The sequence below is a fragment of the Rhinolophus sinicus genome, linkage group LG03 (assembly GCF_036562045.2).
Source record: "Rhinolophus sinicus isolate RSC01 linkage group LG03, ASM3656204v1, whole genome shotgun sequence".
In the NCBI taxonomy this organism is placed as follows: Eukaryota; Metazoa; Chordata; class Mammalia; order Chiroptera; family Rhinolophidae; genus Rhinolophus; species Rhinolophus sinicus.
The window spans coordinates 89,975,854-89,994,298 of NC_133753.1; the positions used below are offsets into that span (position 1 = coordinate 89,975,854).

At 35.8% G+C, this 18,445-nt stretch overlaps 1 protein-coding gene across 6 annotated transcripts in view; it reads right to left on the bottom strand.

The window, feature by feature from the left end:
- MIS18BP1 (MIS18 binding protein 1) overlaps positions 1-18,445 on the bottom strand; it is a 44,118-nt gene that overhangs the window by 1,539 nt on the left and 24,134 nt on the right. For all 6 annotated transcript variants that reach the window (XM_074328194.1, XM_074328193.1, XM_074328192.1 and 3 more), the window contains 5 exons: positions 16,098-16,953; positions 8,396-8,568; positions 7,496-7,656; positions 5,606-5,754; positions 1,994-2,081 (listed from right to left, as the gene is read on the bottom strand). In XM_074328194.1, the coding sequence (XP_074184295.1) occupies positions 1,994-2,081; positions 5,606-5,754; positions 7,496-7,656; positions 8,396-8,568; positions 16,098-16,953 (1,427 nt within the window). The remainder of the gene's footprint in view (positions 1-1,993; positions 2,082-5,605; positions 5,755-7,495; positions 7,657-8,395; positions 8,569-16,097; positions 16,954-18,445) is intronic.

The window sequence follows — 18,445 nt, forward strand, 5'->3', positions numbered from 1 at the left end:
TACTAAGTATTCCACTCCATTACACTAGCAAAATTTAAATTCTCTGTACTTTAAAATCTTGGCTAAAATGGTAATTTATATTGGAAGCTTTAAGTGTCTAATGTAGGCTTACATACACTAGTACTTTTCTAAACTATTGGCCATTGCTGGTTATCTTTAAAAAATGAAAAGCAATAGACTGGAAAAGAAGACAGAATACCCACTAAGCTAAGGGTGTATTTCTGAAAGAGACTTCTGAGATACAAAGTTGTGTTCATAGATTGTGATGTAAACATATTTTTTCCTTGGAAATACGTCAAAACCCTATTACATCTTTTAGCCCTCAAAATCATCTGGTAAGACACCAATATCATGACCCCCACGTCGGACCAACACGAATAACATGATCAGGAAGCCTAAGGAGTTTGCTTTGTCGTAAAGCCTGTGTGGGAGTCAGACCTTGAAATCAGAACTTTTAACATTAAATCCTTTGCTCTATCATCACACATTGGCTACAAAATATTAGTCTAAGAAAAAATGGGGCTCAGTCAGAAAGATACTTTAATTTGGTGGAAGGACTAAAATTAAGATAAACAAAAGCCCGGAAGTAGTTAAGATGATGTCAGAAATAGAGAGAAATAAAAGTTCTTTACTAGGAAGGGCCCCCATAGCCATTATATCCCTATGAACCTTCTCTCATTCTGCAGAGAGAACAGTAGGCTATTTAGGGTCTTGCTACTGCTCAGTATGGTCTATGGATCAGCTACAGAACTGTCTCCTGGAGGTTGTTAGAAATGCAGAATCTCAAATCTGCTGGAGCAGAATCCAGGGTTTAACAAGATTCCCTAGTGACTCCCATGTGCATTAAAGTTTGAGAAACTTGTCAAGGCAACCCAGCTTCTTACTGGCAAAATAGGACGAGAAGCAAAGTCTTTCTCACTATGTTAAGGTGATTCCTGGTCCTTTGCATCAAATCAAAATTTTCATAAGGGATGTGGGGCTGGAAAAGGGGAATCTAGGAAACACTGAGAGGAAGTCTGCCTACATCTTCAATTATGGAGTAGAGATTTCTTTTTGAAGAATGTAGTCTCCAGGCTGATTTTAAACCAAGGCCCCAAGAGGTATTGACCATTTCCTGTGGACAAGTGAAGCCCATAGACTGGATGTGATTATATAATCCCCATGTTTAGTTTAGAGACTCTCAGAGGAACTGGGTTAGCAAGTGTGCAATATAAATATTTCAACATGGGTAAGGGAAGAGATGGCCATGATCTGCTCAGAAAGAATATATACCTTCAGGTAGTATATATTCTACTCCCACAGATTATTATTCTCTAAAATTAGCTGTTTACCTTGAGGAAATTTGAGGTAAATTAGCTTTTCCAGAATACTTGTACTTTTATCTGGATGTAAGTTATCCAAATTAAAATGAGAACTTAACACATTTTTTAGTTAATTAATTAAACAGGATAAAGGATTCTCCTAATCTTTTATCAAAGGGATATAGATATACACTCTATTAAGGCAACTTTGAGTTAAAATGTTTGGTGTAATTGCATTTTAAATCTTGGGAGATATATATATATATATATATACATTAAGTAGCTGAATCTGAAAAACATTTGAAACCATTTTGATTTGCTGAAGTTTCTTATTCTGTGACAACCATAATTCAGTTAGTCTGGATTAGTCTCCAGTCATGGAACATATTATGCTTTTGTGTCTTGCCTGAAATGTCCTTCCCTGACCTGTCCATACTTTTCCCACCCTACCTGACTTTTCCCATTCTCACTTTCCTCAAATGCTTTAATCTATCAACTGCCACCTGTAATCCCACAGCACTTACGAATTGACCTCATTCGCGGCCTCATATTATTATTTACTTGAATTAGGCTGTAGGCACCCGGAGGGTAAAGACTTTACATAACCTATAACTCCCCCTATTCGCTATATATTACAGTTGTTCAATAGATATGCACTGAACAAATCTGTCGTGAAGAATAAAAATACTTACTGTTTTTTTCTTGATATTGCCCCAGACAATGCCACCTTTACTTTGACCTTTTTTTTGCATATGAAATACATATTTATCACAATCATCCCTGTTTGAATACAAAATAATTTCAAGTCAACATTAACTAACGTACTTTTGTCCACATGTTAAACAGCAATTGACAAAATTAATTTCAGTCTCAAAAAGTGCATTTTCTTTTCCATTTTTAAAAAGACAATGGTGTACCTAAGGAGATGAATAAAAACCTTCAAACATTTATAGGAAACAGAAACACCAAATAAGAAGATTCTTGGAAATTATTGTTCCCTGTCCCGTCTGTGCTCTCCAATCTCTATCTTGCCACCTCTTTCCCAAAACACAGACTTCTTATCCCTGGACTCCCCCGTTTGTTACACTTTTCACTCCTTTCTCCAGCTCACTTCTGTCCCCATCCAGCTAGAACCTTAAAGTTGACGACTTTAAGGATAAACCTGGTGATGAATTAATTTATAGCTTCCAACTGTGTTTCCTTCAGTTCAGCCCACAAGCCTTTTATTTCTACATAGTTACATCTTTCTTACAGTCCTCATGCTAACTATGAAGTATTTTTCATTTGTTTTCCCTTCTTTCCTCTCCCATTCTTAATAGGCTTGATTCGCAATTTACAGGTAAAAACTGAAGCCTAGCAGAAAGCCTGTTCTCATTTCCGCCACAACTAGTTCTCCTGATGACAGTAAATACCAGCTGAACATAATGCTAATTCTCTCGTGGCTCCACAATCCTGTATGATTGAATGATTGATTATCCTTTCCTTTACGACTATTTAGGAGCAATCTTGAAAGTATGACATGGAGAAATTTGTAACTTTGTGATGGTAGTAAGATTAATGTGAAGGGCAAACACTGCTGCGTAGGGTGTGAATAAGCCCCGTCAGTCAGGTTCAGGGTCAGCGCCTACGTAATCTGTTGTCCTGTACAAAGAGATCACTTCCAAAGTGATAAACAGTTTCATTATTTAAAATTGTTAGTAAAAGGGAGTCAACTAGAGCTGGTGAAGTCAAGTGATAGTGAAGAGGCCTACGAAACTCAGTTTTTAATATACAAAACAAGTTTTAGGAAATATATTCATGATATTTATAAATGAGCCCATCATGTGCTCTACAAGAAAAAAAGTCCCATTTCCTTAACTGTAAGTGATACAAAAAACCCACCACCACCCACATCAGTGTCATTCTCCAACTTAGAGATACTGGCTGATGTTTTTGGTCAAGAAATTTCCTTTCTCTTATGAATGTGTGATCACACTGTATGTAGTTTTATTTCTTAGCTTTTAAAAACTTGAATCCACTGAACACTATTCTGTCATTAAAACTTTGTGAAGGCATGATTTTTCATTGATACATATTTTACTCTATTGAATGAACAAATCCTAATTTCTTAACGTTCCTTATTGGACATTTATGTCCAAGTTTTCAGTATTATGTTTTGTTATGAACATCTTTGCTCACACAAACGTACTTGCTAAAATCTCTTATTTTATTAGAATTAACTAAAATTCAAGGGCCAAAGGAAGGAATATTTTAAAGCTTTTGATGAGTTAGCCAAAGTGCTTACCAAAAACTTGTCCAAAGTTATACTCTCAATATACTTTCACATGCACTAACTACTAAATCAAAAATAAAAAATAATTTGTGGATTGCTAGGGAAAAATTATATTTTTGCCAAATAAATGCAAATTAAAACTTCACCAAGCTTGAGAGTACTGATTACTTTTTTCTGAGTCATTTTCATATGGCTTCTGTAGGTCCCACCCCCTGGAAATGGTTCTTACTAGATCAGCATAGTCCTGCTTAACTGCCAAATGGCATAGCCTATTTTTAGGCCTTCTTATCACTTTTCATCTTTTCTTTACAACATTTTACTGTTGGCCAGCCCTAGTTTTCTTAATTTTATTTATTTATATTTCAAATAGTTCCTATATTTGCCTAGTTCAAAATTCAAAGTTTCCCAAGATTTCTTAGTTCCTTTCCCTAGTGATTATCAGTGTTTTCAGTTTCTTATCCTTTCGGAGATATTTAATGAAATGAATTATGTATATATGCATATATGCATATACACAGACACAAATGGTAACACATAATTCACTGCATCTAACTTTTTTCACTTATCATGGGCATTTTACCATAATAGTACATAAAGAATTTCTCATTTATTTCTATAGCTACATAATGTACCAGAAATTATTTGATTAGTCCCTATTGATGGACATTTGACTTGTTTCGTCTTTCGCCATTATAAACAATACTACAGTGAAGAAGCTGAACATTCCCAATTGTAGAAGTAGGACTGCTATGTCAGAGAGCATGTGCATGTATAATTTTGACAGATACTGACAAAATGCTGCCGGTGCAGACTGAACTAATTACCTTCTCGCTAGTAATGCGTAAGAATGGCTTTCCTAATTTGTAGGAGTACTGTGTGTATCAGGAAAATTAGCCTTTTTCCTGTGATGAGGTCCATGTTCTTTTCTCTGATTGTCATTTATCTTTAAAAATTAAATTTACTGGGTGATACTGGTTAATAAGAGTATATAAGTGTACAGTGCTGTAATACATCACCTGTATATTGCATTGTGTGTTCATCACCCCAAATTTAGTCTCCTCCCATCACCATATATTTGACCCCCTTTACCTTCTTCATCCTCTCCCACACCCTTGCCCTTTGGTAACCATACTGTTGTCTGTGACAATGAGTTTTTGTTTGTTTTGTTCATTCACTTGTTATTTTGTTTTATATCCCACATGAGTGAAATGATTCTTCTCCTTTTCCATCTGACTTATTTCGCTCAGCTTGATAATCTCAAGATCCATGTTGTGGCAAATGGCAGTATTTCATCTTTTCTTATGACTAATACTGCACTGTACATATGTACCACATCTCTTGATCCAATCATCTATCGAAGGACACTGGTTGTTTCCACGTCTTGGCCACCATGAACAATGAATGTGGGTGGGGTACATATACCTTTAAGAATAAATGTTTTCAAAATTTTTGGGGTAGATACCCAGGAGAGGAACTGCTGGGTCATATGGTAATTCTATTCTTAATTTTTTGAGGAAACTCCATGCTGTTTTCCACAGTGGCTGTATCAATTTACGTTCCCACCAGCAGTGTATTAAGAGTTCCTTTTTTTCTACATCCTTTCCAGCACTTCTTTGTCATTATTCTTTTGATTATTTATGGTTAGTTTGTACCAGATGAAACTTTTTTACACAGTTGACTATTATTCTTTTTCTTGGTCCTGCATCATAGTTTGAAAGACCTTCACTAAATCTAAGGTTATAAAATAATTCTCCAAGATTTCTTTTAATAGTTTAATTTTTTACATGCAAAACTTTGGTCCATTTGTAATTTATCCTGATGTAAAGTGTGAGCTGTGTCCCAACACTATTGAATAACACCCCCACTTGCTGAAACACCCCTCTTTGCTGAAGTCAAGTCGTCCTTGACTTCCAGGAATATTCTTTCTTGATTTCTTAATAGTGATGACTCTTCGCATTACTGACATCTACTCTCTTCAACTCCTGACATGTTAAATACCAATATGGAATTACAGCATCATAAGCATATTTACCTATCTATCGAGGCTAGCATTCCCGGGCTGACATGCTGACACTGAGGGGTTTTTGCCAGTGGAAAAATAGTCGATGATGGAGTTGTTGGATTTCTGTCCATATGAGGCAGAATATCATCATCTTCTTGACTGCACTGGAAACTCGGCAACTAGAAAGCAAATATTGATTATGAGCAGGCACCCCTAAAAAAATTGCCCGTTACACAAACTGTTGGTTTGCTGATAAGTTCTTTCCACCTTCTATTTTTCTGAGATAATGAAAAATATCAGTAGGTAGATAATAGATCCTTGTCTTCTAAAACTCGTAAGTTTCTGTCGTGTAAAATGGAGACAATGACATCTACTTCTACAGCAAGTTTTCTGTGAAGAGTCAGATAGTAAATATTTTAGGCTTTGTGGTCCATACAGTCTTTGTCCCAATTCCTTGACTCTGCTGCTGTAGCATGGAAGCAGCCAGCCAACATGTAAACAACAGGCACATCTGTATTCCAATAAAATTTTGCTTACAAAAAAGGTGCTATGCTAGATTTAGCCCATGGGCCATAGTTTGCTTACCTCTGTGTAGACAGAACAAAACTATAACTTATTTACTATTACACTTAATATGAACTCAAGCAGTATTAAACTATTGTGTGTATATATTTCTGATAAACAATTCACTCCTTAATTAAGATTTATTTACCTTTACATTAAAACCTTAGAGAAAGGGACTTATGCCACAGAAAATGAACGACTTCATTGCTTCTTTTTTTTTCATTTTTAAAATGTTGCTACTATTGCATTTAGGCCAAAACACAGAGAGAACCTGAAATGACGGTGGAGTAATGTAAAGGGTATAACCCCTGAAGGACCACGGTGGTTGTGCAGAGAACATAGTTAGAGCCTCTGATGGCTCCCTTAAAACACTTCCCTTTACATCCTGTGTAGGCAGAGGAGTGGGCCCAGGTAGCGATGTCACTAAATTATTAAAGTATTGTATAGCCTTCTTAAATGGGAGATGATTCAACATTAAGAAATGGGTAGATATAAAATTACCCTTAAGTCTAGATTACTAATCTTAATCTTCTTAACATTTATGTTTAGATTCTAGCAAGTCTCAAATTTGCACTTAATATTTGTACTGTATTTCACTGTGTTTATGAAGAACATCCTTAGAGGATATATAGATTCCAGTTTTTTGCTGTAAAGATAAACCTACAATGAATACCTTTGTAAAGATTTTTGGCTTTTTTTCAATTTGTTAGGATAAATTCCAATGAGTAGAATTAATATTTATGGCTCTTATATATTGCCATAATGCTTTCCAAAAGGTATGATTCAATTGTGTATGCACCAATGCATGACTGGAGTAACATCTCGATTGTTTTTTGTTAGTGGATATTTTAACTTATTTTTAAAAAAGATTTTATAAAAGATATACTTACATATAATTTACTTTGTTTTCTTTTTATCACTAGCTAAAATGACCATTTCCCCAAGTGTTCCTTCAGCCTTCTGAATGTTTCCTTGCCCATGTTTTTCCTGTGATTTTGACACTTTTTATAATTCTAGTAACATTTGAATGAGTTCTCTGTATCACAAATATTATTGGCTCCCCCGCCCCTTTTTAAAGTTTGCCTCACTGCTTATGAAATTTTAAATATATACGTTTGGCCTATTTCTAGGTTTTCTATTTGGTTCTACAAACATTACCTTTGAACCCCACTGACGGGCAGATTCTGGACACTGATGAGAGAAGGGCATATACTAGCAGATTGCTTCCTATACTATACTTTGGTCATGTCTGTGGAGACTGTCAATCCATGGTCTAAACATCAGGAATGAACACTCACCATATATAAAAATCAAAGATACAAAAGTCAATATAAAGAATGCATTTAAGACTCTTACCAGTACTCTTCGATTCTGCAAAGGTGTCGTACTGAAAAAATCATCATGGTCATCTTTTGGCAACTGTTCCAGAAAATCCCTCATCTGCCGCTTCCTTTTAAGAGTTCCTACTTTGGCAGTTATCTTAATAGTTTGTTTTTGATTAGCATCATCTCTCTTGCCTTAAGAGTCAGTAAAACATTTAGGTAAGGATTTGGTCATTTATAGTAACTGTTCTATAAAATTAACCTTTGCAAAATCTATGTGTTAAGTAAACTCAGCCTCTATTATTACTATTTATAAGTTTCTTATATAACAAGTGATTCTTTCTACATTGGAATCTGTGCAATATGCTTAGCCCACAAGATACTCATGAAGAAACTATATAAGATTAGGCAGGGTAAGTTTGAAAAGGCCTTTACCTTGTGAGAAAAGTTATCTCCCACGCTGCTTTTACTGAATGTCTAGTTTATTGATTTTGCTGAAATATAAACCTCACTGAATTAGGACAGAGGTACTGAATACACCCTAAAGCTTCGTATAGGACTTCTCTGGCATACACTTTGGGACCATGAAAACTAAATTCATTCTGAGTTTTCTTATGAATTACTAGGGGACCCTACCTAAGTCGCCTCAAATTAAATTAGAACCTTAGAACAATAATCCAGATATTGAAATCTCTGCATCCAACTGCGGATTTCCTAGAACGAACACAAAGCACAAGGCTGCTAAGGCTAATATTGATGAAGTAACTATCTAGGAAGACTTAAAAAGTAAATGTGATCTTTGGAGTTCTTTCTAACTTTAAAATTATAAGAAAACATCTGTAATAAGACACATGGATAAATATAAATTACATATAGTAAGTGATCAGAAATTGATACTGAGAACTAAGAAAAAACTATTTTCCACATAGGTTACCATTTTGGCCTTTGGGACTGACTGGCTTTTTCTTAGTGACGTGTTTCCGGGATCTTTTTCCTCGGGGATCTTCATTGTATTTCCTCTGGCATTCTTCAGCAGATCGAGACCCTACAGCCATAGCTACATCTGACCAGAAACCAGGTTTGTGCTTAGGAAGAGATGCAAAAGCACTATGGAAGACCAAAACCAGTTAAAGAATTTCAAATCAATAAAAATAACCTCCTGAATGCATACTAAATCAACAAGATTTACTGAGCTGATAAAATTTTACCAAAATCCTTCTTATCTAGTAGACGCATTCTATTTTGTTGTAATCTATTAAACCTGAAAAATCATTCCTAGTCTTAACCCTAAATCCAGCTAATCAATGATTTGATCTTTTGGGGGACTGGAGCACAACTAACTTTTTTACACTGTTGCTCAAATGTTACTAGTGCTAAGCATATTGGAAGATGAGCTCTTAGTTCTTATATACTCCAGGTTATAAACGCTTACTAAAGTGTTACGGTTGCTTTCATTATACTTTATAGAACACAGTATTTTAGGTTTAATCCTCGAGGTAAATGAAAATTGAAATAGAAAAAAAACTAAGTTAATATAGGGTAGTTCTCCAATTTAACAAGTGAGTTACATTCTAAAAGTTCGTTTGTAAATGATTATTTAGAACCTGGTACACGTATTACTGCACCCCACCCCAACCCCCGACAGATTTTATATAATGTGGTTAGGTTGACAGTTCAGCCTAGTTAGGCTGAATGCAGTGTTATGCTAGTAAATTTTTAACAACCAGCTCTCTGGGGTTAAAAAGTCCTTTTCTGTAGTGTTTGCTAATTTCCATATTGCTAATACCCCTAAAGTGGCTGATTTCAAGCTACCAACATGTCGTCACTGAATGAGAAATAAGAATTCTGCCATGGCACACAATTATATAGAATTCCCACCATGCAGATATAATAGATGCAAAGAACCTTAAGCTTTACATAATAATAAATATACTAAAATAATTAGGAAGTGATGAGTTCACAGTGTTATGTTTTTAATAAATGTATTTAATTGTAAGTTTATTTAACTTTTAATAATGACTTAATTTGTAAGATTCCTGAAAAAGAAAGAAATCAGTTCTTGTGAACAGGTACACGCCAACTACAGAAGAGCACTCACTCCATGCATAAAAGGAGAACAGCTGCTGGTGGGCACCAAACACTGTTGATGAATATCTGTGCTTTTGCATACTGAGTCTCCACGGGTTCTAAGAGCAGCACTGCAGGGGACTGGAGGCTCCAGCTTCCATGTCTGTGCACATTGCTAACCTGCATGTATAGAACTGCCTGAAAGGAGTTTCATCATAGTAAAAATACTTAATGCATTTCGTAAGAAATCAATCTGTAATTAACACGTGTCAATCACGTCACTCCAGTCCAACTGATACTCACTTCATTATTCTTAGCACAAAAACCAAAATACTTAACACGACCTACACTATTCCTTGCCTGATTGTCCAGTCTCACCGGGTACTGTTCTTCCCTCACTTTCTGTACTCCAGTCATTTCGGCCTTTTGGTATTTCTACATACGTTCTTCCTTTCTACTTTTCCCTACTGTTCTATTTCAAATGCACTTATCACGAATCTTGGGCTTAAATAATTCTTATTTATCCTTCAGATCTTAGTTCAGTATCTGCCTGAGCTAAGTCAGATTTCCCTGACTTGTATTCTCATAAATTTCTTAGTGATTACAATGATCATTTGCTAACCATCTGTCTGCCCTTCGGACACGATGAGGTTTACGAAGCAGTGGGCTGTAACGAGGAAGCACGTGAGGAGCTTACAGCAAAAATGCAAGCAAGCAAATAAGCAAACAAGTAAAATAAATAAATTCATAGGCTCTACCCCTGAAGGTTTCAACTCAGTAGGTCGAGGCATCAATACTTCGCATTTTTTTTTTTTTTTTTTTTAACAGGACTTTATTGGGGAACAGTGTGTACTTTCAGGCAATACTTCGCATTTTTGAGAAAGAGTCATTATGTCTAATTGATTGGGTGATGACACGGAAAGATTACAGGGAGGAGGTGACGTGAGATAAATATTGAAGGATGGATAAAAATTACAACAGGTGAAAATGAGGCAATAATACTGGACAAAGAAATGAAGATGAAACAAGACATATGGTTAAGGAATGGAAAATAGTTCATATTTATGGTATGGTAACTTTCAAAGAAATGGCTGCAGGTCAGAGCTTTGAAAAAGCCAGAGAAGCATCGCCCAAACCCAAAAATATTTTAATAGTATGCAGTCTAGGCACTTTTTAAATTTTAAGTGACCTTTACCTTTTAAGTTACCATACAGTAAAATTGTCTCTTGGGGTATGGGTCTGTGAATCTTACCAGGTGTACAGATTTGTATAACCACTAGCACAATTAACATACAGAATAGTTCCATCACACCGCCCAAAACCCTCAGTGCTCCCTACCCCTTTGTTGTCATCCAATAACACTGCCAATCCCTGACCTCTTTTCTTTCTCTCTGGTTGTCTTTTCCAGAATTTCATATAAATGGAACCACATAGTATGTAACCTTTTGAGCTGGCTTTTTTCACTCAGCATAATAATGTCTTTGAAATTCATTCAAGTTGTTTTAAGTATCAATAGTCCTTCCCTTTTATTACTTAGTAGTCCATTCGTCATTGAGAATGTACCACAGAATGCAGAAGATACTATGGAATTCAGGAATAGAGATGAGCTCAGTAAAACCACCCCATAAAGTTATGAACTTCTGGGCTTACCTTGCAAATTTTGATAAAATTTCACTTTTGCTAAGTTCAGCATGATATCCCTTGAAACTTTCTCTTGACCCAGTAATTATTTACAAGTATTATTTTTCAACCACTTAGAAATTTTCCTGTTATCTTTTATTGATTTGTAGTTTAATTCAGTTATGGTCAGAACACCCTTTGTATAACTTCAGTTATTTGAAAGATTTGTCTTAAGACCTAGCAAACACAGCTGTCTTGGTGAATGATCCACCTACCCTTGGAAATAACATTTTTTTCCCCTATTACTGGGTAGACTTCTATAAATATCAATTAGATAGTTGGTATTGTTCAGTTCTTCTGTATCTTTGATAATTTTCTGTCTACTGGTTCTATCAAGGGAAGAACACTGAAGTCTCCCACTGTAACTGTGGTTTTGCTTATCTTTTCAGTCTACCCTTTCCTTTTAGTTCTGTCCAACTTTGATGCACGTATTTTGAGGTTTTGTTGTTAGGTGCATACACACTTAGGATCATTCTGTCTTCCTGGTGAATTGACACTTCTATCATTTTGTAATGTACTTCTTCATTCCTGATAATTTTCTTCTTACTGAAATCTTTCACAGGTATAGCCCACTTCAGCTTTCTTTTGAGTGTGCATATTTTTCTATCCTTTTAACTTAACGTATGTCCTATTTGGAGTTAACTAACCTATGTCCTATTTTATACAGCGTATAGTGTGATCTTTCAAAATTCGTTCTGACAATCTGCCTTTTAAGTAGCGTGTTTAGACTGGAGAGTGAAGATAAGGAATACATAAAATAGAGTCGCTTTAACCAAGTTGCTAAAATTAACATTATGAAGAAAGGCATGAGGAAAAGACCCCATGCTTGTTCTAACTAGCCTGGGAACTTCAAGGTTTTTGAACTTTCCAGTCCTGCATCAATGCTTGGATATGCATCTGGACCTCCAGGTAACCCCCTAATTACCCCGAAGGACTCACGCATACATCTGCCTGACATCCATCATCCAGACCACTGGATGTGACCAGACCTCCTGGCACTCGTCTTCTGGACCACCATCCATCAGCCTGACAGCCTGTCATCTGACAACTGTCCTAAGGATGCAGGACTGATAATTCTCAAGAAGGTACTTTTTGCTGTAAGAACTTTTAACTTTTTCTCTCTTTGGAACACTTCTGGATTTTTTCCTGTGTTTCCAGTTTGCAAAATCTAAGATCCTTGAATAAATCTCCATCACTTATTTCTAGCAAAGTCTCTGGACTCTTTTGGAGTTCATTCGACAAGACCATTAACATTTAATGTAACTGTTTGGATTTAGGTCTGATATTTTATTATTTGTTTTCTGCTTTCTCCCGTTTTCTATTTCTCCTTTTCTGCCTTCTTTTGAGTTAAAATTTTTTTTAGTATTTTAATTTACTTATGATATATTTGAAGATATCTGTATAGCTTTTTACTGGCTGCGCTAGGTATTTATATATATATATATATATATATATATATATATATATATATATATATATATATATATATATATAACAGTCTATTTAGAATCAGTTATTTTACTGCTTCAAGTAGAATGCAAAAACTTACCATGGTATAAATCTCTTCACCCTTCCTCTGTTAGAGCTGTTTTATGTATTACATTTTACATATATTGAAAGCTCCACCATATACAGTGTAATATTTGCTTTCAACACATGAACACTTTAAAGACGTCAAGAGAATAACCTATGACATTTAACCCTGATAGTTACCATTTCTCTTACCATCCCTTCATTCCTGATACTGCCTGTCATCTCCATTCTGCTGTCAGCCTATCCACGAGTTATTCTGATTATCTTATTTTTCAGTTCTAAAACTTCCATTTGAATCTTCTTTCTATCTTCTATATCTTGCTAAGACTTTCTAAATTTCCATTTATTCCAAGAATTTTTGCTCTTAGTTCCTGGATCATTTTTATATACCTACTTCAGACTCTTGTCAGATAATTCCAACATCTGTGGCATCTCAGCATTAACATCAGCTTTCTTCTCCCATGAGTTGAAATTTCCCTGGTTCTTTGTATGCTGAGTAATTTTGGATTATTTCCTAGACATTCTGAAAATTATTTATAAAACTCTGGGTCCTGTTTATATTCTATGGAGAATGTTAATATTTTTGTTTTAGCAGGCAACCAACCTCATTGTAAACCTGAGCTATAAATTCCAATCAGTCCACTGTAGTAGCAATTTCAACATCAGTTCCATTTTTAAAGCTCTGTAGTGCTATTAGGATATCCTGCATGTGGGACCCTGAGTGGCTGGCGTGGATAATCAGTGGTGGTATACCTCTTAGTTTAATTCTCAAAGTCTTAGGTATGCTGTTTAGGATCACAGCCTCACATGCACAACTCAGGAGTGAGTGAGCCCAAAAGTTCATAAACAACTTTATAGGGTTTTTTTGCTAGCTTCTCCCTCTCTGCAATTTTTGATTCCCTAGGGCTCCTGTTCTGGGTTCTCTGGCAGAAAGCTGGGGGCTTTCATTACCTAGCTCTGCTGCACACCTCTTACAATTGCATCTTTTCCAGTGTCCAGCAGAGGGAAGAAGAAAACACAACACGATTTGCCCCACCCTCTTGAGATCTTTACTTGATCGGAGAGGAAGGTTCCCCATTTTCAGAGTTTTAGGTATGTGTGGGCCCCATTTGCTGCTGTGATTTTCGTCTCAGCAGGATCACATGGGACTAGGTTATAAGAGAAAGGAGAAAAGAAAGAGAACTGGGGCATTTTCTCTACTGTTTCTGAGTGTTAGTAGTCCCCTTTCCTTCTCCTCAAGCTGGAACTGAAAGGCTTCTCTTAACTTTCTGTCATGCCCCAATGACACTTCCAGGGGTTAGGCAGCCTTGAGGTTCGCTTGGGGGATACCAGAAGACAAACGATAAATTCACTGCCAGTTTGGTGGTAGTTAAAATTCTAGCCTTCCCTTATCACCCTGCCACTGTTTACCTTCCTGAGTCAACATAAAGCTGCGCCATGGATTCTGTCTAGGTTCATGACTGCCCAGTAGAAGCAAGAGAGTGGAGTGTACTTACTCCAGCTTACTGGGAACTGGAATTTCTGCAGTTCAAGCATTAAAAAAGAATCTCCTAAGATGATCAGAATATACAGCAAAGGTTGAGAACCTTTATTGTAAGGAAATGTTGGGGGATACAGCAGGAAAGGATAATTGAGGTAAAAAAATTGTATGTTCTCAATGCAAGGCAGAAGAATCTTGATATAATCTGAAGATTGGCAAGAATGCAATGAACGTTTTGATCTGTCAGAACCACAACTATACATTAAGACTAATCTGAAAGATATAAGACAGATCACACAGACAAAAGAACAAAGTACAAACACAAGGCTACTTGCAAAGTTCAGGCAAAAGGCATTAAAGGTCTGAAAACGAGTAGCGTCAAGAAAAAGGCAGTGGATGGAATGACCCTGTGGAAGAATCTATAGCTCCTTGGGAACTAATCAGATTTTTAAAAACAAAAAAATCAGTAATAAAAAAGTTTCAACTTAGGTGGCTGAAAGAATTACAATTTCAGAAATAGGAATGTCAGGCAAAGTGGACAGGTCAGGGAAAACAAGTTTCGCTTTTGAAATATTAAGTTAGAGCTGTAGGTGAGATTTACGTAGAGATTCCAGCAGGCAAAGGAACTACGAAATAAATACATTCAGGATCAGAGAGAGATCTGTGCGTCCCCATATAAAGAAGAATGAACTTGGGGAGGAAAAGATCACTGAGGAACACACTATTGCAAGAAAGCAGCCAAACCAAGAACTTGGGAGACTAAGAAGATTACCTTCTCTGTCTGAAGAGAGAGAGGGAACACTTAGGCAACTGCAAAAGGAAGAATATGGTGGCAAGAGACACCTTAAGAGTGTTTCAAGCAGGTAGATTTGAAAACAAATTCCAAATGTTGTTTGGGGGGTACACAAGAGAGTGGAACACTGAATGTGGCATGTTTCTACGGTGTCCTTCTCTCTTTTATCAGTTATATCTTCCCGTCTTTCTACTTAGATCATTTCCGATAGCAACCACCACATGCAGGCAGGAGTCACCGTACGAACAAATAAGCGAGCAATCAAACATGTCTTCTCTTATCCTCACACTTTTTTCTATTACCTGTGCAATCTCCTCTGCCCCATCATTGCCAAATTTCTTGTGTTTTCCACCTAGGTTGTCTTTTCCCTCCCACTCACTCTTCATTGTTGAACTATGACCTGGCTTCCAATACTGCCAGATTACTGAGACTGCTTGTCAAGTCTATGTCATCAAATCCATTTCTCATCGGACCTGACTTAGCAGCAGCACTAACTAGGAAAAATCACCTAAATTTCAAGACTATTTTCTTCTCTATAAATGAGAAAAAAAACAAACTCTTAAATAATCTACATGTTTGAAGGTGTTATAATAGTAAATTATGTATCGTAAAATGTGCAACTGTGAGAGCAGAATTTATCTGTGTTGAAATATTTTCTGCAGCTTTATTTACCAACAAATAAAACTGTGTATATTTGAAGCCTACACAGGATCATTTGCTATACATGTACACTGTGAAATGGTCATCACAATCAAGTTAATTAACACATCCATCTCCTCATATAGAACCTTTATTTGGTGGGGGGAGAGGGGTTGCAATATTAAATGGGAATGAAAAGAAGCTCACTTATACTTTCCTCACGTTTATACTGTATAGATGGCTACAAAGTACCGAGCTGGAAGTTATCTGTATTTTCCCTTCATTCTTTGTATAAACTATAATTTCTCTCCATGTGGTTTTGGATGACATATTCCATATTAATGATTAGAAGTTATTAAATCAGCCCCTCACTGGAGTCCTTTATGTTTTTCACACTATTTTGTGGCCACTCGAGGTATTTTAGAGTCAAATCTAATTACTTACCAGTGAAGTTTCTGTAATTCCTTTTCATTCCATTCTTCATCCTGAATTAAACCAGGTAAACATTCTAAGGAATGACTCTTCGTCTTATCAGATTCCATCGTATTAACTGGAGACTCATTCCCAACACTAGATTTCTGAAGATTTTTTTTAGTAGAACATCTGGCTTTCTTTTGTTTGATACAAAATTCATTTTCACTTTCTTCAGTTTCAGATTCAGAAACGGGGATTTTCCTTGTTCTCTTCCTTGAGCTTTTCCTCCAGTGAAGCGCTGTGTCTTTAGTTTTTCTTGCTATGGTTTTCTTAGCAGCCCCAGCTTGCATTCTAATTTCTTCTGTTTCACTCTCGTCAGCAGGCAAATCTGATGAGGACTGATGCTTGTCAAATGAGATAGTTACCTGATTTTCAGTTTTCTTCAATTTTGACAACCTTGTATTTTTCTTAAAGTCAGAGGTGACCGTTTGTTTCTTTCTAGAATTAGGTATTTTTGTTTTCTGGTCGACAGTGAGTAAATCACACTCATTGCAAACTTCCTTGTTTTCACTTTTACGACTCGCACCATAATTAAATGCATTTTTGGAAGTCTTTGTGGGCTTACTGATAGGACATGCAGTTTCATTTAAGTCTGATTCACTTTCTTTTTGATGCTTTGGCACTACAAAATCTGCTATTGCTTTAATGGTTTCAGAGGACAGATTATACTTCATGCATTTTCGCTCTATCACGTTTTTAGATTTAAGTGGTGTTACTACAATATAAGCTTTCTTCTGATTAGCAGCCATATATTTTCTTTCTTTGTCTGAGAAAAACGGTTCCCTGGTGAGAATATCGACGGGTACATTCGATTCTTCGGTTCTCTCTTTAATTTCATAAGACAAAACCAAAGATCAAAATCTCAGATTGGCTACAAACAAAATAAAGTATGCCAAAACTATTTTCACAAATATACTGTTTTTCCCCCATAAACACAATGTACACACTACTGTCATATTAATCTTCCTGAAGCACCGGTCTGTTCAGTTTTGGATCACTACCCCGTCAGTTGTAAACATATGCTATTTTTTTTATACCAACCTGTCCATGACTTCTCAGTCTACTGGGCGTGCATGTAAGCTCCAATATCTGGCTTTCAATGTAGTTCTAATTTCTCACCGTACTCACATCTGAACCATATTCTATGTCTACGCGACCACTGTTTCTCAAATTTTCTTGATTCTCACCTTTCAGTAATGCCATTTACTCTACTTGGAAAGTTTCCTTCACTCATTTACAAACCAAATCACTACCTGCTTCAATTCTATTCTCTAATCTACGTAGTCCACAAACCTTTGTCCCAATCCCCTCAACTGAAAGTGCTCTTTTAAAAATTTCCACAATATTTCAAATAATGCCATGTTTGACAATGTGTTCTGCATTATAATTACACACTTCTCTTTCAACTAGACTGAAAAAAATATTTACTGGAAAGAACTGTCTTTATAGTTGGATTTTTTTGGCTGGAGTTCAGAGTTTTTCACATATACACTAGATGCTAAATAAATATTTGTTAAATCAGCCTCTTTGGAGCTAACATATTTTAGGAGACATAAGAAATCCACTAGGTTGCTAAAACTTTACTAGGTATGTAATATATGGACTAGAACCTGTCCTAGATATGGAGGGAATTAGGAGAATATGGAACTCTATCTACATGGCCCCATTCTCATCCCTGATGGTGGCCACAGAGACACTTTTTTGGTGAATCCCAAAAAACTCCATGAAGCACATGGGATAAGAACTAAAATAGAACTTGGGAACTGTGTCACTAGTTAAAGACAACAAATTAAAATGAGAGATTCTCAAATTTGAAACTCAAGAAACCAGAAGCCAAACTAATTTCATTTCTAACTAAATCATCCAGTTGTAGTTATAAAAAGATACAAATTGAAATTATCACACTAATCATCATAGTGAAATGCTGCAACAACCTATACATATTTTAAAGATGAATGACAAAATAAAAGAATGATAGGTAACGTTGAATGCTGAGGAGAAAATAAGCCTCTAAATTATAATTTATGAAGAACTGGGTCGTACTCAAAATTAATTAAGAAAATTTCTATAAGACTTCTCAAGGGAATCATGTAGCTTCACATAAGAGAGAAGTGTTTTCTTCTAAATTCCTTACATAAATATGATTCAAATATTCAATTGGTAATTTTAAAGTTTTGAACTTCTAATTTTAAGCAAAAGATTTTTCTGAATATTTTTATTTATTTCATTAAATAATTTGAATAAATATTCAGCCTATTCTGGATACTATGACCTAAGACTTATGAATTTGGTAGTCTAAATAGTATTGGTTTCCTCTC